Below are 24,276 nucleotides of genomic sequence, written 5' to 3'. Positions count from 1 at the left end.
TTTCAGAAACCCAGGTGTCATTTGACTACAAGCCTTATGTTAAGGACCTCTATGGTTGCACACTGAAGAGGCTCAAGGCTGCTGACATAGACCAGGAAGTAAAGGAGAGAGCCATTTCGTGCATGTGAGTTGATGACATATGGGGCTCTTAAATCTATTAAGAATGGGTTAAAACTATTCCTCTTTTGTCCCCTTGCAATATCCAAGGTAGAATTCCCAGTAACCTGTTCTTTCTGGTTCAGGCAGCTAAATGAAAGTTTGTCGGACTCAGTGGCTTGCTTGATTGTGTGAACAATTCTCTGTGATAGAGCTAGAACATTGCTGACTGCAGCTTTAAGCAACAACTAGATGGTCAGTTTTCACTCTGTGGTAACATGGTGACGTCTAGAACATGTTTAATACTATGACAACCACTGTTGATAATGTGGTTATCGCTGGCCTTGACCTCCAAGTTGTTCATGTTATGTGTGAAAATAAGAGTAATTTTTGTCATTTATTACTTATGGTTTAATGATACTGCGATAAGAGGCCCACAATACAATACATCGATTTACAACCCCTGTATCCTGATACATTACATTACAAGTTATTGGTGAAAAAAACATGTTAAAAATAACACTAACTGTTCAACCACCAGCTTACGCATATTTTCTAGTATTTCCTGGTTAGCTAAAAAGAGCATAACATTCACAGTGCCTCTAGCCATATGATTTCTGCCCTACAATATCCCATTCTTAATTTCTGAAATTTATGAACAAATGATTCAGGGTTGTGATTCACCTGCAAAAAGAGAGAATATCAACTGTATCGCAAACATAGTATCAGGATACGTAACATATTGTGACCCCACTGTATCGTACACATTTATTGTTTACAAGTTATATACAATTAATGAATCGAAGTTGATTTGGTTGCAAGAATAATTTTGAAATTTTAGATAGTTTAGGTGTTCGGGACCATACTGTAAATACTATATGTGTCAACTCACCAGTTCTTGACATGGTTGTGTCTGTGTGGCCAGACATGTTTTTATGGTGGAAAATTAACACTGAATCGTCTTCAGGACTGATGCATTTGTGTCAAATCCTACCAATAGATTCACACAAACTGAGTCTGTAACAATCTTGATGTTTTCCCATGTTATCCCCCACCACGAAGTGGGATGGGGTTATAGGAACAGAGTTTGTCCCTCTGTCCTACCGTCCACCCGCTTCTCAAAGGGACAAAAAAATTTACAAACTATTTAAGTTAGAGAAATTAAATTTTACACACTGATATAACTGGTCATGATCTTTGTCATTAATTACTTATGGTTTAATGATACTGTGATAAGAGGCCCACAAAACAATACATCGATTTAAAACCCCTGTATCCTGATACATTACATTACAAGTTATTGGTGAAAAAACATGTTAATATTAACAGTAACTGTTCAACCACCAGCTTACGCAGATTTTCTAGTATTTCCTGGTTAGCTAAAAAGAGCATAACATTCACAGTGCCTCTGGCCATATGATTTCTGCCCTACAATATCCCATTCTTAATTTTTGAAATTTATGAACAAATGATTCACGGTTGTGATTCACCTGCAAAAAGAGAGAATATCAACTGTATCGCACACATAGTATCATGATACTTAACGTACTGTGACCCCACTGTATCGTACACATTTATTGTTTACAAGTTATATGCAATTAATGAATCGAAGTTGATTTGGTTGCAAGAATCATTTTGAAATTTTAGATAGTTTAGGTGTTCGGGACCATACTGTAAATACTATATGTGTCAACTCACCAGTTCTTGACATGGTTGTGTCTGTGTGGCCAGACATGTTTTTATGGTGGAAAATTAACACTGAATCGTCTTCAGGACTGATGCATTTGTGTCAAATCCTACCAATAGATTCACACAAACTGAGTCTGTAACAATCTTGATGTTTTCCCATGTTATCCCCCACCACGAAGTGGGATGGGGTTATAGGAACAGAGTTTGTCCCTCTGTCCTACCGTCCACCCGCTTCTCAAAGGGACAAATTATTTTACAAACTATTTAAGTTAGAGAAATTAAATTTTACACACTGATGTTACTGGTCATGATCTTATATGAGTTTGAAAATCGGTGTCTTAAGTTCATATTTGACAGAGCCCTTGCTCCGTGCGTTTCAAATTCATTGTCTTGTGTATTCAAGGGTTTATCCTAATTGGAAGATATCTGTAAAGTAAATTTGCCAATTTTAACTTCCCATGTGCATGGTAAAATTAGAGACCCATAAAGATATGGAGTAGACAAGGTCTTCAGCAACCCATGCTTGCCGTAAAAGGCGACTATGCTAGTCGTAAGAGGCGACTAACGGGATCGGGTGGTCAGGTTCGCTGACTTGGTTGATGCATGTCATGATATTGTCAATCCTTGGATTGTCTGGTCCAGCCACGATTATTTGAAGACGGCCGTCATACAGCTAGAATATTGCTAAATGCTGCGTTACACAACAAACAAACAAACAAACAAAAATGATATAATTAGGCCTATATTGATCTTGTGGTTGTAGTAAGAGGAAGACCCTTGGTGTTTTTATTCTTGTTTGTTTATAAGATTTCACTATCGCAGTATGTATGATTGTATCTTTTCCTGTTTTGTTTCAGGGGTCAAATTATTTGTAATCTTGGTGACTCTCTAGCAGCTGAGCTTAGAGAGTGTTTACCAATCTTTTTGGAGAGATTAAAAAATGAAATCACACGCCTGACAACAGTGAGAGCTCTGACCATGATAGCCAAGTAAGTGTTGAAACATGTATGTCTCATCTTGAGTAATTTTCCCAGTGTTTATGTTCTTAAGAAGCTTTTGGTGCTTAGTATCACATAATATAGTGTCTGATTATTGAAACACCCTATGCAAAGTAGCCTGCCTTGTCAAAGATGACAAGGCAAGAGAAATAAGAAAAGGTTATGTTGGGTTCAAGGTCATAGGTGTGGCGAGAGTTGTGGGCTGCCCTAAGCTATTATTAGCATGAGTTATATTTGACAACATGAGTTACAAGCAGGCAGCAAGCAGCAGCAGAACAGCAATGGGCAACTATGTTGCCAGCAGCAAAATACTAAGTTTCTGCAGAAAAGCAGACGTGAATTAAGTTAAGGGTTCTCATCCGCTGCGAACAGAGGGACTGAACAGATTCTCGGTGAAGAGCAGGGACTTGATAATTTTGATGATTACTTGGTGATTAAATAAGTGTTCACATTTGTAGCCAACAAGAACTCGCCCAACTATAACATTTATTGAATAAAGAAGCAAGGTTCATGGTTTGCCCTGTGCCACATATGTAAACAAAATTGGTGAGAGAGAATAGAAATGTGGCAAGAAGGGGGGAGGGTGGGTAGGAGCCAGAAAGTAGAGAATTGCTGTACAAAATTAGGTAGAGAAAAGTTTGACAGAACATAACGGATGATGGTGATGACGAGAAAGAAAGTTCGATGACGTCATAGGAAGTAGAATTATGATGTAAGTGGGGGAAGATTGGAAGAGGAAATGATGTAAAGGGGGTAAACAAAGAGGTGCATTATGGTTTTAATAAACCAGTTTAGTGAGAAGCGCTAAATGAAAATTAAGTAAGAATAAGATATATGGATGAACAACTTCTTTATTACAATGAAGAGCGACGTTACTGGTGTTAGAACCTACACCTTATCGTCCCTCCTAATTGTAAGTTGTTTATCCATATATCTTATCCTTACTTTGTACTCCAACTTCTAAATGCCTCTCAAAGAAGTTAGTCTGATTGGTTTTGTTCATCTGAAGCACTCTTTCTGTGAAGACATGTTTAGAAATGTTGGTCAATTGCAGACATAACTAAACCTTCTCATTTGGGATGTCATCACATATTGCAATATCTAGATAGGTAGTTTTAACTATACACTTTCAGAATAATTGATGTATTTGTTGTCTATACTATATATCTATGCTAAAATGTCCAAAAACACTTACTTCTCATGTCATCTTTGTAAGAGCTGTTTGATTTTGTCTTTTCAGTTCTCCCCTTAAGATTGATATAAGACCAATCCTAGTAAGTATCAGCAAATATTCATACTCTACAATACAAAAGACTTGCTCAGTCTAGACAGTGTTTCGGAGGATATAGGAACAGAGTTTGTCCGTCCATCTGTTCTCATTTCAAAGGGAACAATTTTCTCAAAAACTGTTCTAGTCAGAGAAAGGAAATTTTACACACTGATGTAACTGGTCATGATCTCAAATGAGTTCAAAATTTGATGTCATAAATTCATTGTTTACAGAGTTATGGCCCTTGCTCCATGGTTTTCAACTTTATGCATACTGCGTGAAATAGGGACAAGTGTTCTCAGAAACTACTGAAGTTACATGAATGAAAGTTTGCATGTTTATCTAAGAGATACATCGCAAGACTGAGTTCGACAATTGGTCCGGTCATTTCTTTTTTTAAGAGAGTTCTGGCCCTTGCTCTGTGATTTGCAACTTAGTGCATACTGTGTGAAATGGGGACAAGTTTCTGAGAAACTACTCAAGTTAGCCTACCTAAGCAATATTTATCAAGACTGAGTTATTTTTTCCAGAGAATGTGCCTTTGTATAAGTTTCACATTTAAGCATTTTTACTTATGACATAAAGCAGCCCATGTGCCTATCTCTTCTTAGGCTTTATTGAACTCTTTATGTGCCCCATGAGGGATATGGTGATAATGCTGTTTTCTTGTTATTGTTATCTTTATATTTTTTTCCGTTTCCTTGGAAACAAGTTTGACTTTGACTCTGTTCATATCGATGTGTACATGGAAATACAAAGTTCCAAATCCAAATTCCATGTTATTGTTATGTTTATATATTTTTCCGTTTCCTTGGAAACAAGTTTGACTTTGACTCTGTTCATATTGTTGTGTACATAGAAGTCAAAGTTCCAAATACCAATTCCATGGTATTGTTTTGATAGCTCTATAACTACTCTTTTATACGGACTGACAGATAAGATAGAAATTCTCTCATCAAGTTGGACTTTGTTTAAGTAACAGTCAGATGATTTGTTCTTTCGAATTTGTGGGTGGTGTCGGGATTTGTCTTCTTCTGATGACTCTTTTGTTTTTCAGACTGAAGGGGTTCCCATTTTGGCATCATTCTTGAGGAAAAACCAAAGAGCTTTGAAACTGTGTACCCTGTTGTGTCTAGATGTTCTCGTGAAAAACTATGGTAAGTGTGTTATTGTAGATCTGGAGGCAGTAGTATACTCACAGTACAGATGACATTGCATGACTGGTGTTAACAAAGTCTGCATGGAGATATTGTCTAGCACTGAGATGCATTTTTGGTTAAAAAGTTCGCTTAAAACATCAATCTCTGTCAACCCACCAGTTCTTGACATGGTTGTGTCGTGTGGCCTGACATGTTTTTATGGTGGAAAATTAACACTGAATCGTCTTCAGGACTGATGCATTTGTGTCAAATCCTACCAATAGATTCACACAAACTGAGTCTGTAACAATCTTGATGTTTTCCCATGCTATCCCCCACCACGAAGTGGGGTGGGGGTATAGGAACAGAGTTTGTCTGTCTGTCCTGCCGTCCGTCAGCTTGTCAAAGGGATAAATTATTTTACAAACTATTTAAGTTAGAGAAATGAATTTTACACACTGATATTACTGGTCATGATCTAATATGAGTTTGTCTTAAGTTCATTTTTGACAGAGCCCTTGCTCCGCGCGTTTCAAATTCATTGTCTTGTGTATTCAAAGGTTTATCCTCATTGGATGATATCTGTAAAGTAAATTTGCCAATTTTAACTTCCCATGTGCATGGTAAAATTAGAGACCCGTAAAGATATGGAGTAGACGAGGTCTTCAGCAACCCATGCTTGCCGTAAAAGGTGACTATGCTAGTCATAAGAGGCGACTAACGCCTGAAGGGGTTCCCATTTTGGCATCATTCTTGAGGAAAAACCAAAGAGCTTTGAAACTGTGTACCCTGTTGTGTCTAGATGTTCTCGTGAAAAACTATGGTAAGTGTGTTATTGTAGATCTGGAGGCAGTAGCATACTCACAGTACAGATGACATTGCATGACTGGTGTTAACAAAGTCTGCATGGAGATATTGTCCAGCACTGAGATGCATTTTTGGTTAAAATGTTTGTTAAAAACATCAATCTCTGTCAACCCACCAGTTCTTGACATGGCTGTGTCTGTGTGGCCAGACATGTTTTTATGGTGGAAAATTAACACTGAATCGTCTTCAGGACTGATGCATTTGTGTCAAATCCTACCAATAGATTCACACAAGCTGAGGTTCATGAAAAATATGACCATACAAACAGATGTTGAAGGGAATGAAGATATGACAAACTTTGTGCAGATTATGATTCATGAAAAATATACCTTCGGATTCAGAAATTGAACAGAGTATTATTATCAATCAGTCCAGTGAAAAGGGGAAGTGAAGTGGGGAACTTTCTACACACAACTGCTCATTATTATGATTATCTCTCTTTCTTTTGTTAATGACATTCATCATGTTCCAAGATGTATCCAAAGTATTCTTGTTGGTACACTTGAATCTTGTAGAGCACACTTTTCCTTGATAAACAGCCATCCATTTGCTTACTGGGAAGAGACTGATGGTATGATATGGAGCTCTCAGTGATTGTTACTGGGTACTCCAGATCAGCTTGTACACAGTAGGATGTAGTGACAGTGGAAACATTGCTGTGTGCACACAACCAGTCACATTTCCTTCCTCTCTGCCAGGTCCAGCCTTGACGCCAGGGATGATCGCAGACATGATGAAGGAAATGCCATCACTCATCAATGAGAATGACCTTCATGTGTCACAGGTAGGTCAGGGGTCTTTCCTTCACACAATACCTTCCAAGTGGAATGAAGTTTTCTAACGCTTGCTAGGCTTCTTCAGTTACCGTCCAGTGTCAGTCTCCCTCTTCCTCCCTGCATCCTTCTCCCCCTCCCTCTCCTCCCCCTCCCCCTCCCACACTTGGCCTCCCTCTTCCTCTCCGCATCCCTCTCTGCATCCCTCTCCCCCTCTCCCTGTTTCCCACTTTCTCTCCCTCTCCCGCCTTCTCTTCCCCCCCCCCCCCCCCCCCCCCTCCCTCCCTCCCTCTCCGCCTTGCTAAGCTACTTCAGTTACCATCTAGTGTCAGTTTCCTTCTTCCTCCCTGCATCCCTCCCTCTCCCTCTCCCTCTCCCTCTCCCTCTCCCCCTCCCTCTCCCTCTCGCACTCCCTTTCCCCCTCGCACTCCCTTTCCCCTGTTCTGAGACAGACATAACAACAATCTGGAATCCTATGAGGTCACCATGGAATGCAATGACTGATGACTGAACTCACCTGTTAAGCACAATGTAGAATGTGGTAAAACAGAAATAAATCTTTCGACTAAATTATTATCAATGAACAGAGTATTTAAATAAGATGGGATCCATTTTTTTTTCAAGATAAGTATACATACACAGTGAAAAGTCCTAGACAATGAGATATTGTCCAGCACTGAGATAGATTTTTGGTTAGAATGTTCACTAAAATTATGACATCAATGTCAACCCACCAGTTCTTGACATGGCTGTGTCTGTGTGGCCAGACATGTTTTTATGGTGGAAAATCAACACTGAATCGTCTTCAGGACTGATGCATTTGTGTCAAATCCTACCAATAGATTCACACAAGCTGAGGTTGGTGGAAAATATGTTGTTACTAGCAGACCTTTAACAGGACGAACACAGGTAAATGAAGAAATGATGAGATAAGTGTGCCATGACCTGCATCACTATCCTGACCAGGCTTTTGGCTTTCCTCTCACAAGCTGACATACCGTGGTATGACTGAGATACTGTTCAAAGTTGTGTTAAACCAGTTATGTTGAAGTTTATTATCTACAGGGATGATAATTGTCTACAGATACATGGAATTTTGTGGATTTCTTGACATCAAGGGTCAATTTTGTGATACATGCTATTGTTATATACAGAAAACTATTGTTATCACAAACTCAAAGGGACCACTAATTTTAATTCGTTATAACTGTAGTTTGCCAGAAACCTATGATTGTGGGTTCGAATCCTGGTTCGTCATGATTATGTTTCTTGGTTTGTCTGCACCTTTACCCGTGCTCGTGGGTTTCACCGAAGTGGTAAACATCCGAGACCTGCATCACTTCGGGTTTTCCTCCCACATTAGGCTGACATGCTGTGATATAACTGGAATACTGTTAAAAGCGGCATTAAACCCACTCTCTCATGCCATCGAACATTTGCAAACCATTGTTGTAAAACTGGAGTGAGTCACCCAGTCATGTGATATGTTATATGTTGCAGTTAACACTGAACCTCCTGACGTCCATCTCCCGGATACAGAAATCCTCCATCTCCAACATACAGTCGGAGATCCTGCCGCAGATCCTGGTTTTGATACAGTCGCCCCTACTACAAGGCGGGGCACTCAAAGCTCTCTTAGAATTCTTCCAGTCTGTAGTGAAACTTGGCTTAGCCAAACTAGGCTTTAAAGATCTGTTACAGGTAGGGATACTATAGGGATAGACATTTGGACTAGCCTGCCAGCCTGAATCAATTCATCATATGTTAAAGGTATCCTGAGGACTAGCAGAATATCAGGTTGTGTAGGGTTTTTTAGTCTCTGTATGTTATTACAAAAGGAGCTAGTTTCAGGTTAATTGCTGTACTGAAGTAGGGTTTAATTGAAACTGTACTGAAGTAGGGTTAAATTGAAACTGTCGGCAACACCATGGTGGCTTGTTGAGATGTACTAAATTCTTTTGAAACTGAAATCTTCTCCAATTGTGGTACTCACTCGTGGTAGATAATATGGAATTGTCTTGTTTCAGCTGTTGATTATGCCAATTTACAGTCCACAACAAACAGGCACTGGATTTGCTGTTCATAAACAGGTCAGTCACTATTTGTCAACTAACAGGAAGTGGTGGAAGCTACTTTACTATGATAACCTGGCATGGCACATTGGTTAATTAAGGCAAAGGCCCAAGTTTCGTAAAGTAATTTGGATGTACTTTAATCGTAATACTCTGATTGTGTTGTTGAACAGGGCCAGGAGACAATAAAGACATTTATGAATTGGAAGTTATTGTCAGATTGGCTGATCCTCCCTATTGATATTGCTGGAATATTGCTGAAAGTGGTGTACTCACTCACTCACTCACTCACTCACTCACTCACTCACTCACTCACTCACTCACTCACTCACTCACTCACTCACTCACTCACTCACTCACTCACTCACTCACTCACTCACTCACTCACTCACTCACTCACTCACTCACAATTATCTGAGTGACTATGACTTCATTAATCCAAAATCCAGATTAGGAACAGTAAACATGGTGGAGAGAATTCACGTTAGAATCTCAAGACATTAGTTGGATTGTTATTTTGTGATCATTGTCATGTGGTTGTTTGTTGCAGGCCTTTCATTCCATAGCCAAATCTGTAGCTGCACTAACTGTGATGAGCCCTGAAGAGGCAGGCAATGTTGTCAACCAGTTTGTTAGTGATGTTAAGGTGAGGGAACATTTTCATCAATCTATTTAGGGCATTAACCATATGTGTGTTCACATTTGTGGGTGATTTCATTGGAAGTTGATTAACAGCTGGGTGTTTCAGATTTTTGAGTTTCCACGCATCAATTGCTCAATAATCCCCATAAACCTGAATGAAAAATAGGGAAGATAACATTAACTCTCTCTCTCTCTCTTTCTCTCTCTCTCTCTCTCTCTCTCTCTCTCTTTTGCTATCTCTCTATCTCTATCTCTCTCTCTATTGCTATCTCTCTATCTCTCTCTCTCTCTCTATCTCTCTATCTCTCTATCTCTCTCTCTCTATCTCTCAATCTCTCAAATTTGCAGTTTTCATAAATGCAAAGATTTTGGGATTCAATCCTATTTAACAATGTTTTTGAACAATCACATATCAGCACACACACCCATAGATTTTACAATGTTTCATAAACATGATAAATTGAATATTATGTGAATTATTTTTTTATTTCAGAATGCAAAGTCAACCGATTCAATAGTTCTATTCTCATTATTAGCCCTCGGCGAAATAGGAAAACATGTGTAAGTATATTGATCTACATCTCAACTGTCCATATTCCAATTTTTATCCGTTTCCTTTGAATCTTCTAGTTTGATAAATACCCTTTGTACCCCATGTTACAGTGTGTGGCCTGGCTGATTGTGTGTCATCATCACTATAAATATGCAAGCAAGTGTAAAATATTGATGGATTTAATGTTCAGTATATGTGTAAGTTTGGCATAAACTATTGATGATGTTGAAAACTGTTTAAGATGCTTTTTGAGTGCCTAAACTGAACTAATGTCTGGTTTTCTCTTGCAGTGATTTAAGTAGCCAAGGCGAGATTCAAAATGTAATATTAGAGTCTTTTTCATCTCCCAATGAAGAAGTGAAATCAGCAGCATCATATGCTTTAGGTGAGTCGAGAAGACATACTGAGTATGTGAGTGAGTGAGTGAGTGAGTTGGGTTTAACGCCGCTGTTAACATTATTCCAGTTATGTCATGACGTGTCAGCTTAATGTGGGAGGAAAGCCCAAAGTGATGCAGGTCTCAGACGTTTACCACTTTGGTGAAACCCAAGGGGCGCAACTCTGCACAGCGAATCACGGCGCCTTAGACGACTGGGCCACCCGTGCCCTTACTGAGTATATGTGCAGCATGTACGTTTGGAGTCAAATAAGTCAAGACATGTGGCTTGTGGTATACTAGCTACAATTTGACGTATTTGCATAAAGAGCAGTTTCAACACTGATGCTCATGTTATGTCCCCTGTGAGTTTGAATAGGTCTTCAGCATCCCATGCTTGTCGTAAAAGGCGACTAACGGGATCGGGTGGTCAGACTCGCTGACTTGGTTGATGCATGTCATCGTATCCCAATTTTGATGTTCATGATGTCAGTCAATGGATTGTCTGGTCCAGACTGGTTTTTTTACAGACTACTGTCATGTGTTACCAGGGTTTGTTGCCTGTTGGCTTTTCCATGGGCAGTAATACTTGAGCAGTACAACCATGAGTTTCTAACCTGTTTATGAACTGTTTATAGTCTGGTTAGAAACACTGAGTATCATAACTACATTACCGCATCAGGTCTTAACTTGACATGCAGAGGTATATGGAAGACTGTCAACTTTGACTGGGATAATACTTTTAGAGAGCTACGTATCTGTTTTGACAGTTGCAAATGGGTTATTTTATTCTTGGATGTTTTTATCATCCCCCCGGTTTGAAAAACGGGGGGGTGGAGGGTATATAGCGATCAGCATGTCCATCCATAAGTTTGTCCGCCATTGATATCAAAGTTAAGTTATGTTGTGACATTTCTATTTGAGTTGTCTTTCACACATTCTTCATTTTCAGGCAATGTCAGTGTTGGAAATCTACCCAAATTCCTTCCATTTGTGTTACAAGAAATAGAAAATCAGCCTAAAAGACAGTATCTGTTACTACACTCTCTGAAAGAGGTAAGTGTGAGGCTTGTTCTATGCGGTCGTGAAAGGCAGGAGGTTTCAAAAAGTTCCTTGAAAGTAATGTGGGGAATAGATTCTGTATATTGAGTGGGAGAAAAAATATGCATGATCGGGTCTGAATATCTGTCTTGCATTTACAGTTATTGTAAATTATCATATGGAATAAAGCTAAGTCAAAAGTTCTGTAGAAGTATAGTTGTATTATGATGACTGCTAGAGTTAAACCTTGTCATAGACTTTATCTGTTGTGCTGTTTTGATATTCATGTCTGTTTTTGTTTTGAGACTTATTAACTTTTAAAAATATTGATGGTCCCAGTCATCAACGTAACCAGGTAAACAAGGTTTGGTAAAGGGGTGTGGTTAAAAAGGTATCATCTGTTCCTCAGATCATCAGCTGTGAGTCTGGCTCCCCATCTGGTGTAGAAACTCTCAGCCCCTATGTACAGACAGTATGGTGAGTGATGTGATATTCATGGCAGTAAAGTATGGAACTGTCATGTATTTTCTTTGAAAGTATTAAGAAGGGTTCTGGATTATTTGCTGATATTGGCTATGGTATTTGAATAAAAGTATTGTCTATCTTTTGAAGATGAGGACTTGTCTTTCAAGATCCTTGTCTTTAACCCTCATTTGACAACAAGTTTTGTTTCTTTGAGAAACTAATATGTTAGGTCTTACTCAAATGATAAGGCCTTTAAGTCTGAGCTAAATACAGTCAAACACTGTTGTGTCAAACTTACGGTTGTCTCAGAGTAAAAGCTTAGTCCCTATGTATTCCTTCTTTATTCATCATTGTAGGATGTGGCGCACCTTGTATAACTCGAAGTATTTACATAGTCCCTTCATCTTCAACACAATGGTGTTTGACTGTATTAGTTTCTTAGGTTACAAAATAGGTTTTCAACACTTTCTATTCTCCATTTGGCACAGACCACTCCTTGTGGGTCCCCGAACATGTGATTGGACTTACAGTAGACTTTACATTCTCACTAGCTATGTTATGATCTCCGTTGAAAAAGCTTTTGCAGGAGAACACAAGTTTGTTTCAGTATTTATAGGAGACTGCTGTAATCTAGTGTGGACATGTTGTTCCAGGACGATGTTGTTTAATCACTGTGAGTGTCCTGAGGAAGGAACAAGGAATGTTGTGTCCGAATGCCTGGGGAAACTGACCCTCATCGACCCAGGGAACCTCCTGGGTAACCTGAGACAACACCTCAATCACCAGTCTGCTTTGACACGTAGCACGGTCGTCACAGCAATTAAGTTCACAATATCAGACCAGGTAGGGGGCTCTCTACCAATTCATTTCAGGGACCTTACAGTTTTACACTGAAATACTTTTGTTTTCATAAATAAGAGAAATAGTTCAGGGTTTGATAGAATTATTTTTTACAACATGTTGGTAGAATCTGTGCAAGTGGCACAGTTCTAAAGCTGAGGGCTCCAAATGGCTGTGCAGAATTGACCCTTGTTCCTGCAAGGTTGAGCTGGTCATGGGTTGATTCCCAGACTTGAATTTATGATCATTGGTCAGTGGGTCCTTGTGGGTTGCACCAGAATGGTAAATGTCCACAAGCTGTGTCAATGTGGGCTATTCTAATATATGAAGATCCGGTGTAGAATAGGTCTTCAGCAACCCATGCTTGCAATAAAGGGCAACTATGCTTGTCGTAATAGGCGCCTAACGGGATCGGGTAGTCATGCTCGCTGACTTGGTTGATGCATGTCATAGTATCCCAACTGCATGGATCAATGCTCATGATGTCAATCACTGGATTGTCTGGTCCAAATAATTTACAGACCACCTTCATATGGCAGAAATATTGCTGAGTGCAGCATTAAACAACAAATATACAAACTAATACATGTACATAGCATGTTGCAACCAAGATACTGGTAAAAGCAGCCTAAACTCCCCCTTCCACTGTTCCACCTTTAAGTGTTTTATTGTCTTTGGTTGTCTACTTACATTGTCTGAACGAAACTACTTCCAGCCACAAGGTATTGACACATTGCTGCGAGGGTGTATTGGAGATTTCCTGCGAACGTTACAAGACCCGGACCTGAATGTGAGGCGAGTGGCCTTAGTGACCTTCAACTCGGCTGCTCACAACAAACCCTCTCTAATTAGAGATCTCTTGGATTCAGTTCTACCCCATCTTTATAATGAAACGAAGATAAGGGTAAGTAAGGTTGACTACATCATGGCTGTCATAACTGCATGTCCGTTTCAGTGACTTGTGAGATCTTTTAGGAGAGAGATGACTTTCAATAAGCCTATAGACAGGACAAAATTAACTGTGTGAACTGCATGCACAAACATCAATTATTTACAAGCTATCACATGGTTGAGTATCTGTAATTTTCTTGTTTGATCTCCAACAGAAAGAGTTGATCCGGGAAGTGGAAATGGGTCCTTTCAAACACACACTAGATGATGGTCTGGACATTAGGAAGGTAAGTTTCTGAACGACGGTTATCCTGGCCCCAATCCACAAAGCGTAAGTAGTGATACGATTGTAGTTTATTGTTCAAAAAGTCTGTTTTGTGAATCGAGGCCCAGGCTACCTAACAGCCCAAAAGCTGAAAAGCTGGAAGACATGAAGTATCAGATGAAGTGTATACATCAATACTGAATTCCCATTCTACATACATCAGTGTAATAACTAGCAGTACATGTTCATTGAATTTATCACTAAAACAGTAAACAGTGACGTACCCACAGTGTTTGTAACACAGCTTACACCCAGGCTGGATTTTAAGTCAGTTCGATATTTAGCTTTCAATGCAGTGTCTACATTTTTTCTACTGCTTCTCAATCTATGCATGAAACAAGAACTCATTGGCTACCTTCATTTGATCAAGCTGATTTGTGTGTTAGCATAGTGAACATTTTACATGAAGTAACGTTCCAACCTGGAACAAATTACTTATGAATGCAATGTATATTAACTTTCTCACCCTTTGAGTCTCATCACACAAAAGTCACAATATGGTTGATTACAGCTGACATGACATAAAATTTTAACACTCTCACTCACCACACAATGGCAATATGTTTACATGAATTATGTTGGCTCCAATCTCAGTGCAATAGGAAGAATATATGAAGTCTTTGTCGTGTTGACCAGTAGTCAAAGTCAAGCAGTTTAACAATATGTTGATATTAAAAACTATGACCTTGAATAAATTACAGAAAGGAAGGATGAGAAGTGGACGTTTTCACCTGAATATTGAATATGCAAATTTATTGATATCTCAAACGATAGCTAGAGGTCTGCTATCCTCTTTGAAAGATAGCTGAAGATGCCAACCAGTTCTTCAGAACCATTTATCTCCATTTTAGGCAGCCTTCGAGTGTATGTACACCCTGCTGGACTCCTGTTTAGATCGGTTGGACATATTCGAGTTCCTCAACCATGTAGAAGATGGACTTAAGGACCACTATGACATAAAGATGTTGACGTACCTGATGCTGGTCCGTCTTTCACATCTCTGTCCAAATGCTGTACTTCAAAGTAAGTTGGAACATTCTCCTGTTGCAGCAACTTATTACTTCATGGTTATTATGTTCAGGGTTGTTTCAAATGTGAATCTACTTATGATATGGCAGGACTGAAGTTTATTTAGAAATGTCATGGATTTCTCTATATGTTGTAAATGTCATTATTTTTCTGTTTCACCCTTTCCACAGCAAATAGGAGATTGTATATGATAAGGTATTATAAATATCTATTTAACTGTTGACTTCAATTTCTTTTGCGTTTATAGAGGTATTAAACGCTATAGCAGATTTACGAAAGTGTGCACACCAGTTTGTATGTTTATGACTCATTAACGCAAAAACACATTGAAGTCAATTCTTATAAATAAATATGTCAAAAATAACAACTTCACAGATTACTCTTTTTAGGATTAACACACAAGAAAATGGAGACAACAGTACGAAAACAATGACACTATTCAAAGCACCAATGCAACACAGACCCCAGATTGTGCATCATTGATTCATTGTGCTCTGATGGCTGGGGCAGTTGCCATTGGTTTGCCATTCCTCGACCCAAGATTGAAGTACCACAAACTCACTCACTAAAATCCCCAAATGTTAAATGTTTGCAACAACTTGCCATTGGTTTCAGGACTGGACCGACTGGTTGAACCACTGAGGGCAACTTGTACAACTAAGGTGAAGGCCCATTCTGTGAAGCAGGAGTTTGAAAAGCAGGATGAGCTGAAGAGATCAGCCCTCCGAGCTGTGGCTGCGTTGCTCAACATCACTGATGCAGGTTCGTATGGTCCTTGTTAGATACTGCTAGCCTCGGTTGTATTCCTCATTCGGGGCACGGGTGTCCCAGTTGTATAAGGCGCCGCGATTCGCTGTGCAGAATTGCATTCCTTGGGCACGCCAGAAACCGATGATTGTGGTGTTTGAATCCCAGTTCGCCCCGATTATGTTTCTAGGTTTGTCAGCACCATACCCATTCTCGTGGGTTTCACCGAAGTGGTAAACGTCTGAGACATGCATCACTTCGGGCTTTCCTCCCACATTAAGCTGACACAGCGTGATGTAACTGGAATACTGTTAAAAGCGGCTTTAGATCCAACTCACTTACTCACTGTATTCCTCATTGTGTCTGTTTCTTGTCTGGGATCTGCTTAAGTGTGATTGAAGTTGATTCACTTGAGATCCTTTGTCTGCCTGCCATTACTCAGACTCAGTTGTATATTAATGTACAGAAGGTATTAATTGGTGCCACCTGATTTGTCATGATACTTTCAAGTACAGTACTTGACCCTGACAAATTGATCACAGTATTTAATTATGTGGGACTTTGTTTCACGATACAACAGTTAGTTTCTTATGCCTACATCTTAAAGATAGTCCTTTAAATAGTCCATAAGGATAACAGAGGTAAAGTTCTTTCTGCTTACTTGTCAGTCTTTTTCAGCCAATCTTTAAAGCACATGAGAAATAATAATCTTCGTCAGATTTAGGTATTAGTTGAGTTATTTCGACAGACGCTGTTGAATTGTTTCGACTACTAAGACTGCACAGCTAAATAATCCCTGGTAAATAGGAGTGGTTTTATATAATGGAGGCTGTCTGCTGCTGTAATTGACACAGGCATCTCATTACTGTTATTGCCTTCCTCACTGTTACGCTTTTGATACAAGCTGCCTATTCTGTTTTCAGACAAGAGTCCACAGATGAATGAGTTCCTTACCCAGATCAAATCAAGTTCAGAACTGTCTTCTATGTATGAAAACATTCAGAAAGATGCCATCTCAACGTCGGACTCAACCACGATGGACACAAGCTGAATACCTTCTTTCCCTAGCGTTGTAATCAAGTGCTCTTTTAAGTCAGGGTGTGGCTTTGCTGGGTGCACATGTTTGTTAAGTATGAGCAAGACGTCTTCAGATCATTAGAAAAGCCTCTTCCGCAACTGACAATGCTGGACTTCTATTTTTTAGTTAAATGGATCAGTGTGAAGAGTTTGTACATGTACACTACTCAAAGGAATTTAAAGAACACCCAATTCTTTCATATCACTGTAATTAATCCGTCATAACAGATAAACTATAGCAATATGAAAGAATTGGGTGTCTTAACTTCTTTCGTGTAGTATACATAGCTCAAGACAACAATACAACACCCTGAATGACACTTTAAAAAGTGCTATCACTGTTGGTTTCCATAAATAAAATGTGAAAATTATGCGATGAGAATCCATGTTAAACATGCTGTTTCTTGTCATGATGGATTGATATGATCTTGATCAGGCATTTCATAAGAACGCCTTTTGTGCTATGAGACTTGACTTTGTCAAGCAGATGTCATTTCCTGGTCTGTTGGAGACGTGCCCGCTTCAATGCACAATCGTAAGATATTGTGTAATACCTAAATTTGGTTGCTGTCGTATTCTGGAAAGGCCTTTGTTGATATGTGCACAACCACTCGCATCTTCCTCTGATGTCCTTCTTGTCACTTCTACAAACCAGGAACCTGTTCCACAAAACGATCTTTGTGTCAAGTGTCTCAGTCAGTGCTAAAGTATTGGTGTTACGTTCATCTTTGGGCTAAGACCACTTTGTGGAACAGGGTCCTGAACACGATAAACCACTGCTGTGACGACCACTTGAATCCTACTCTAAGGGTAATTGGTTATCATTGCAAATTGTGTGTTGACTGATGGAACCGAGTATTGTGTTTTTGATTGCAGTTTTACTTGTTAAGAGTACAGGCTACAAAAGCGTACCGAAGGAGCAGCACATTAACATAGATACTTCTGTATATCAATGCTTAAGTCAAATCCTGTATGTTATGTCATGGTCAAAGTATCCCCTGCAGAATTGTTGTTGAAGTATAAAACCATCACATATGCTAATGGAGAAGGTGATGCAAATATCACAATATGCTTATATGCCTTTCCCCCAATGTAGCATTCAACCATATTTAAAATTGTTCAATGTATATATACCAAATTCCAAGATAATAATATTTTGTTATACTACAACAAAATCACAAACTAGAAATGTCAAAATTCAGATGGAAGTCATTCAATTTTTGGAGGAAATATAATCAATAATCTGGAACAGACAACATTGATTCATAAAGATCTTGTTCATTACCAAGTGAATGTTTGTCATTCTGTAAATAACTTTGGATCAATGGCTTTCTTGGTCAAATTTGATGATACAAGCTTTCAGTATGTTTGCCCCTCACTTTTCTGCTTGCTCCGGTGGATGCCCACAGCCGTAACATGCCTGCGTATCAATGCACTTTTCACAGATATGATGGTCAGGCATTAGGAAGGCCATCCAGCGGTGTACATATTGAGTCCCCGTGACGGTTATCTTCACTTAGTTTGTACTATCAGTGTGGCAAAACCTGCGACTAATAAATACAATGTTTATCTAAGTGAAGCGTTTGGTGTTATATTTTATATGACCTATCTGTGCTGTGAAACTCTGTTAATTCGGATGCTACTTTTACCACCAGAATTGTCCAGATTAATTACTTTCAAGATTAATGTATCTGTAGTATGCAATGATGTACATATGACTAGACATATATCTTCCAAACAATAATCCCCAGGTCTAATAATGTCCTCCACAGGGCGATGGGGTAGCCTCGTGGTTAAAACGTTGTTTGTGATGCCAAAGACCTGGGTTCGATTACCTATATGGAAAGAATGTGCGAAGCCCATTTCTGGTGTTGCCTGCCGTGATATTGGTTGAATATTGATAAAAGCGGCATAAAACCTCCCTACCTCACTCACTCACTCACTGACTCCATCACTCACTCACTCACTCACTCACTCTGCCAGTGGCATGGTACTTGGGTCATACTATGAACCCCTGTTTTGCTTCGCCCATACTTAACTGTGTGGCTACAGATTTGCCCGGACAGATGCCATCACATCTTCGGACAGAATTAGGATGGAGATGATCTGAAATGCTCCCTCCCTTGTCTGTCAGTTCGGAAGTGTTTTGCCAAAGTGGTAAACCTTTATCAACTGCAACAGCTTTTGGCTTTACTTCCACATGAAACTGAAACCTACTGAAGCAGGAAACTGGTTTCAAACAACCTTTAACCGTGTTAACTAAATTCACTCCCTCGTGCTTACAGCTTAGTTGGCCGGAGGATGGTACCCCTTGGGCTGAGAGGTTTCTGTGTAAAAATATAGATGCTCATTATTTCAATCACTTAATTATTAACAGACAACCATAATACAGCTTGATATTAAACAACAGGAGAGAGGTGTTCTGTAAAAAAATATTTTTTATCTGCCAGTCTGTGGTAAACTTTTACATTTTTGACATCTCTGAAACCATAATGCCAAGGAAATGGAAACTTAGCAAGATTGATCTCTGCTTCAGTTTCTCTAACAAGTACTGGCCAGCCATAACAGCAAGTATACTCAGTCAAAAGGAGGAAAATGAATGACATTCACACTTGGATTATTAGTTCAGTGGACTTTGTCTAAAGTGATGAGATGACCAAGTTTGGTTGTTTTTCTAATGACAAGTTTAAAAAGTTCAGATATCTCTTGATTGAAACATGATTACATAATATAGGCATTGTCCCACCATGTAACAATGGATTAAGCAGCGGCTAATTTGCCTTCTAAGACATTTATTTTGTCTGTTAATTGTTTACCGCCACACTCAGCAATATTCCAGCCATATGACTGCGGTCTGTAAATAATCGAGTCTGGACCAGTTGTCCAAGATGAATTGTATACTAGCTCCGGGACGTGCGTTTCATAACCCGGCAAACAGTGGCACACTGGGAACACATTGTATGACATGGGTGCGACTCACTTATCTCGCAGCCAACCATGGAATTATTGCATGTCGGTTTAAATACCGTTATCAATACTATGTTTAACCAAGTTAAGTGCGTAGGTTCTATGAATATTGTCCATGGTTGAAATGGGTTAAAACACTCGAACCCCAGTTGTCTGTGTTAACATTTAAATCGTAATCAGAAATAACACAGAAAGTATGGAATTTCATTGCTTTGTGCTCACGAGTGTACGAGTGGGCAGATCTATTCATATGGCGACCATACCCGTGCTCGTGGGTTTCACCGAAGTGGTAACGTCTGAGACCTGCATCACTATGGGCTTTCCTTCCACATTAAGCTGACACGCCGTGATATAACTGGAATACTGTTAAAAGCGGCGTTAAACCCAACTCACTCACTCACTCACTCATATGGCGATGTCATCCTTCAAGGTTATTGTTGGTTTGTTGGCCTGAATTTCCAAAATGGTTCCAAATGCCTTTGGCCCACGACCGTTCGATCCAAGTGGTTTTCACATTGTCCATGAAGTAGGTACCTACGGACCTTGGGGACAGTCGGCGACAGCATCAGCCTAGAGGCACTATCAGGGTAATTACCATAGTCTGCTATAAGAACTTCCTCCCGCTTACGGTGCCAAATACACTGTGTGTAGCGAAAAAAAGCATCCTCGAGTGCTTGTAGTTGGTGGAAATACAGCTAGTACGTCGTTGTGAGCACCACGTTCTCAGTCCAGCTGAAAAACGAGGAACCCAGTGGAAGCCAAGGTTGTGTGGATCGTCTCTTAGATCTGCTCTAAGATCCTCTCATACGTGCGTTCAGTCCTGTCAGGCAGCAAACAATAAACTAATGGAAACATATACCCTTGGAACTCGGCATGCAGCATGTACAACCGGCCACACGGCTTGGGAGATGAGGAGTGAGGGAGAATGGTTTTGCGCCGCTTTTAGCAATATTCCAGCAATATCAAGGCGGGGGGATACCAGAAATGGGCTTCACATATTGTACCCATGTGGGGAATCGAATCCTGGTCTTCGGCGTGACGAGCGAACGCTTAAACCACTACGCTACCCAACCGCCCCTGGGAGATGAGGAAAACGTGCCATCGCCATTCACAATCTCAGCTTCGCATAGAAGTTCTGAGTTCTTATCTGCTTCTACTCCGTGACGAAATAACTCACCTCCTCTGTACGGCCCGCTCTCCATCAAGGTTGAGCTGTAGAGGCATCTGTGGATGGTCCTGTGGCGATGACGGTCCAACATCGTCTTCAGGGCAGCGAAGGTCAGAATCCCAGCTAGAAGAACGCCGGTACCTGTGACAACTCAAAAGCACAATCAACTATATCTGCCGGGTAATCTGTAAACAAATAAAATGTTTTTGGTAGACTTGAATATAATGAATAAACTCATTAAAATCAGATGTTAGTTCTCGCTATCGCTAAACAAAGATCTGAGGACATCCCATAACGGGTCACGTCAGAACGACCTTTCATCCAACAAATCAGAGCGTCGCTTACCAGATCATGAAAGTGACAGTCGGAATGTGTTTTCTAATCATGCAACGGGTGGCCCAGTCGTCTAAGGCGCCGCGATTCGCTCTCCTGACCAGGACCTATGATTGTGGGTTCGAATCCCGGTTCGCCCCGATTATGTTTCTAGGTCGGGGAATCAGATACTGTCGCCCAAACCATGGATAGTCTGAAGGCGACCATACAGGAATATATGACATTGTCGACTTCAGACCATATGAAACGAACGTTCAACTCATGGAAGAAAATTCGTCTGAATAAGAACAGGACATATGTGCTGGCGGCACAACACGGTCACGTTGTCTTACGTGCGTCAGGTTACGAACAGGTGTTAGGTAATTACCTCAGGTTACAGGCCATTTCATACATGCATGACAACACACGAACATTTTCTAAGTTGACCATCATTTTACCTGTAAAAGTACATTTTAAGCGTAATCACAGTGTCAGTTAGGACAGGCTAGATTAGGGCAATTTGCGTATTTTTGATATATGCTCTTTTTATAGTCCTATGACTCGTATTTATTAAATGAAGCCAGAAAAGCAAATTTCTAGCATTTCCGACAGTACTTTACTACATGTTGAAGGTGTACTACAAGGATCTATACTGTAACGTCATTCGTAGTTAGGCTCAGAAGTTAATGTTCTATGCTGGTCGTCAGACACAAGGCCACACAGCCATGTACAGGTGACAGCTGAAGAATTCTTTATCCAGGGGGTAATATCAATGTGTATTAGTCATACTGAATCCCTATTTCATTACCCTATAACAGAAAGCATTGACCACGTGGAACTATGTTCTGACCTGCTATATACTAACGTCAACCGACATGCACGATGGAGGTCGGTAAGACGTGTTTAATCTTCATTATAGTAAAGAAATCGCAACAAGGTTATTTCTTAATTTCTTTCAAAATTGCTAATCCATACATATATTTCAAATTATTAGACCTATCTATAACGGTGATGAGGTGAAATTAGGTTAAACATCGCGTCCAATAGCATTGTGTGTGTGTGTGTGTGTGTGTGTGTGTGTGTGTGTGTGTGTGTGGCTGCTTGTACTAGTCCGGAATGATGCCGATTTAAAGTGCTAGCCCACTGAGATATCATGCCGCAGTTTAACATTAATACCCAACGCAGACACAGTATACTGACTCCGAGCCTACCAGTCCTTGTTTTAGCCCTTTAATGCCGAGCGTCAGACAGGGTAACAACAAGTACCATCTTTTAACGTCTTTTGGTATGACGGACTAGACCAGACACGGAGGCGGTCCCTATCTATAATGGACTACGTACATGTAAGTGTTCTTTGACAGGCATTTAGAAGTTAGAAGAGCATGAATACACGACACTCTTTTATGGATAACAACCTCTATATTCAAGTCCCGTCTATAAAATAAGAAAATGTAAATACACTATTCTTTTTGAATATTACAAAGAAAACAAGTGAAAAGACAAAAAAAACATTGTATGTTTGTATACAGTTAGTACTGGGAAATTTTTAAACAAAATTATTTACTATTATTGTTAATTTTCAACCAATGAATGAAAAATGGCCCACTTGGCATACAACTCTGTACGCGGTTTATAGTTGACTCAATTTCTTTTTCAATAAATAACTTAATTTTAACTCTCTCCTAAAATGATTTGTCAGGATGGACTTTTTTTCCATTTACATTTGTAGAATATTATAGAAATTATTTCCAAGAGAAATAGCATTTTTTTTATATCCAAATAAAACTAATTCAAAAGAAAGGTGTATTTTGACCACATGAACACATCCCTCAAAGATCCTGTTTAAAAACTTGCCCAGAATGATTTTAAAATTTCACATTCCCAAAGAAGATAAGATATTGTATAATTATTTAGATAGCTAAAATCACAAAGAGCAGAATTTGTAATTTTAATTTCAGCTAGGAAAGAATTAGTTGGTTAAAATTCCTTGAATAGTTCTCTACTGAACCCATCATAACTTAGTATCCTGTGTTCTAGAAACAGTTTTTGAAAATATTGGAATCCAGACATCTTTGATTAGATTGTTAAACACATTCAGATAGCATTAGAGATATAACTGGATGAATTTAGGGTATACCGTATTCGACGTAATAAGCGCCCCGCTCTAATAAGCGCCCACTGCGATATTTGCTAATATATTGGCTTGTGAACAATCCCATTTAGCACCCCTTCCGATTGATCAATGTACACAAAACTTATTTATTCGCGTATAATACGTACTCGTGTGTTATATGCATTCTTAATTATGGGCAATTAAATTCTGGAAAAATATATCTGTCGCATATAAACATTTTAGTCTGTCAGCATAAACCACGAAATTTATCTTTCAACTCTGTTTTTCCACCAATATATATTCTAATAGGAGCCCCCTATTTCTAATTTTGAGAGCGCCCTGGGCGCTTATTACGTCGAATAATAATATTTTTAAGCAGTACGCACCATCTCACAAAATTCGGTGAAAACAAACATATTTACAGTTTAACCAATCCCTTTATAACTTAAAGGAGATTTCCAGTGTCTGGTTCATATCATTATGAGTAAAGGATGTGTGGCAATTAAAAATATTCCACTGTCTGACAAATGGGAGGACCCCGTTTCAAATAACCTTATATAGACTGAAATAATACCATAATAGTCAATAAAACATACATTCAAATTATATATATTGTTATATTCTATAAGAGTAAGAACGTCTCCATAATCATAATCATCACAATAAAATATTTGGGGTAACACCATATGAACGTGTGGTTCGACGCTAAAATCAAACTAAATGTTAAAATATTTACTGATGCAGTAACTGGATTTGTAATTTTGGACTGAACACTCGATCGAAAAGGATTATACTTGTCTCTCAAACAGACCCTGAAGCAAAAATA

The 24,276-nt window shown here is 39.3% G+C and overlaps 1 protein-coding gene across 1 annotated transcript in view; it reads left to right on the top strand.

The window, feature by feature from the left end:
* Positions 1-18,464, top strand: part of LOC124149049 (cullin-associated NEDD8-dissociated protein 1-like) — a 38,290-nt gene extending 19,826 nt beyond the window's left edge. Inside the window, exons 15-32 of the mRNA XM_046520399.2 lie at positions 7-124; positions 2,643-2,774; positions 4,024-4,057; positions 5,111-5,210; positions 6,758-6,843; positions 8,333-8,533; positions 8,860-8,922; positions 9,455-9,550; positions 10,040-10,107; positions 10,390-10,484; positions 11,428-11,531; positions 11,926-11,993; positions 12,635-12,824; positions 13,537-13,725; positions 13,928-13,999; positions 14,889-15,060; positions 15,682-15,828; positions 16,737-18,464. Coding sequence (XP_046376355.1) covers positions 7-124; positions 2,643-2,774; positions 4,024-4,057; positions 5,111-5,210; positions 6,758-6,843; positions 8,333-8,533; positions 8,860-8,922; positions 9,455-9,550; positions 10,040-10,107; positions 10,390-10,484; positions 11,428-11,531; positions 11,926-11,993; positions 12,635-12,824; positions 13,537-13,725; positions 13,928-13,999; positions 14,889-15,060; positions 15,682-15,828; positions 16,737-16,864 — 2,063 coding nt within the window. The 3' untranslated portion in view covers positions 16,865-18,464. The remainder of the gene's footprint in view (positions 1-6; positions 125-2,642; positions 2,775-4,023; positions 4,058-5,110; positions 5,211-6,757; positions 6,844-8,332; positions 8,534-8,859; positions 8,923-9,454; positions 9,551-10,039; positions 10,108-10,389; positions 10,485-11,427; positions 11,532-11,925; positions 11,994-12,634; positions 12,825-13,536; positions 13,726-13,927; positions 14,000-14,888; positions 15,061-15,681; positions 15,829-16,736) is intronic.
* The last annotated feature ends 5,812 nt before the right edge of the window (positions 18,465-24,276 follow it).

This window comes from Haliotis rufescens, unplaced genomic scaffold, assembly GCF_023055435.1.
Source record: "Haliotis rufescens isolate VD_foot unplaced genomic scaffold, xgHalRufe1.0.p SCAF_1, whole genome shotgun sequence".
Taxonomy (NCBI): domain Eukaryota; kingdom Metazoa; phylum Mollusca; class Gastropoda; order Lepetellida; family Haliotidae; genus Haliotis; species Haliotis rufescens.
Note: the sequence above shows the minus strand (reverse complement) of the source record. Positions and strands in the feature narration are given on the sequence as shown.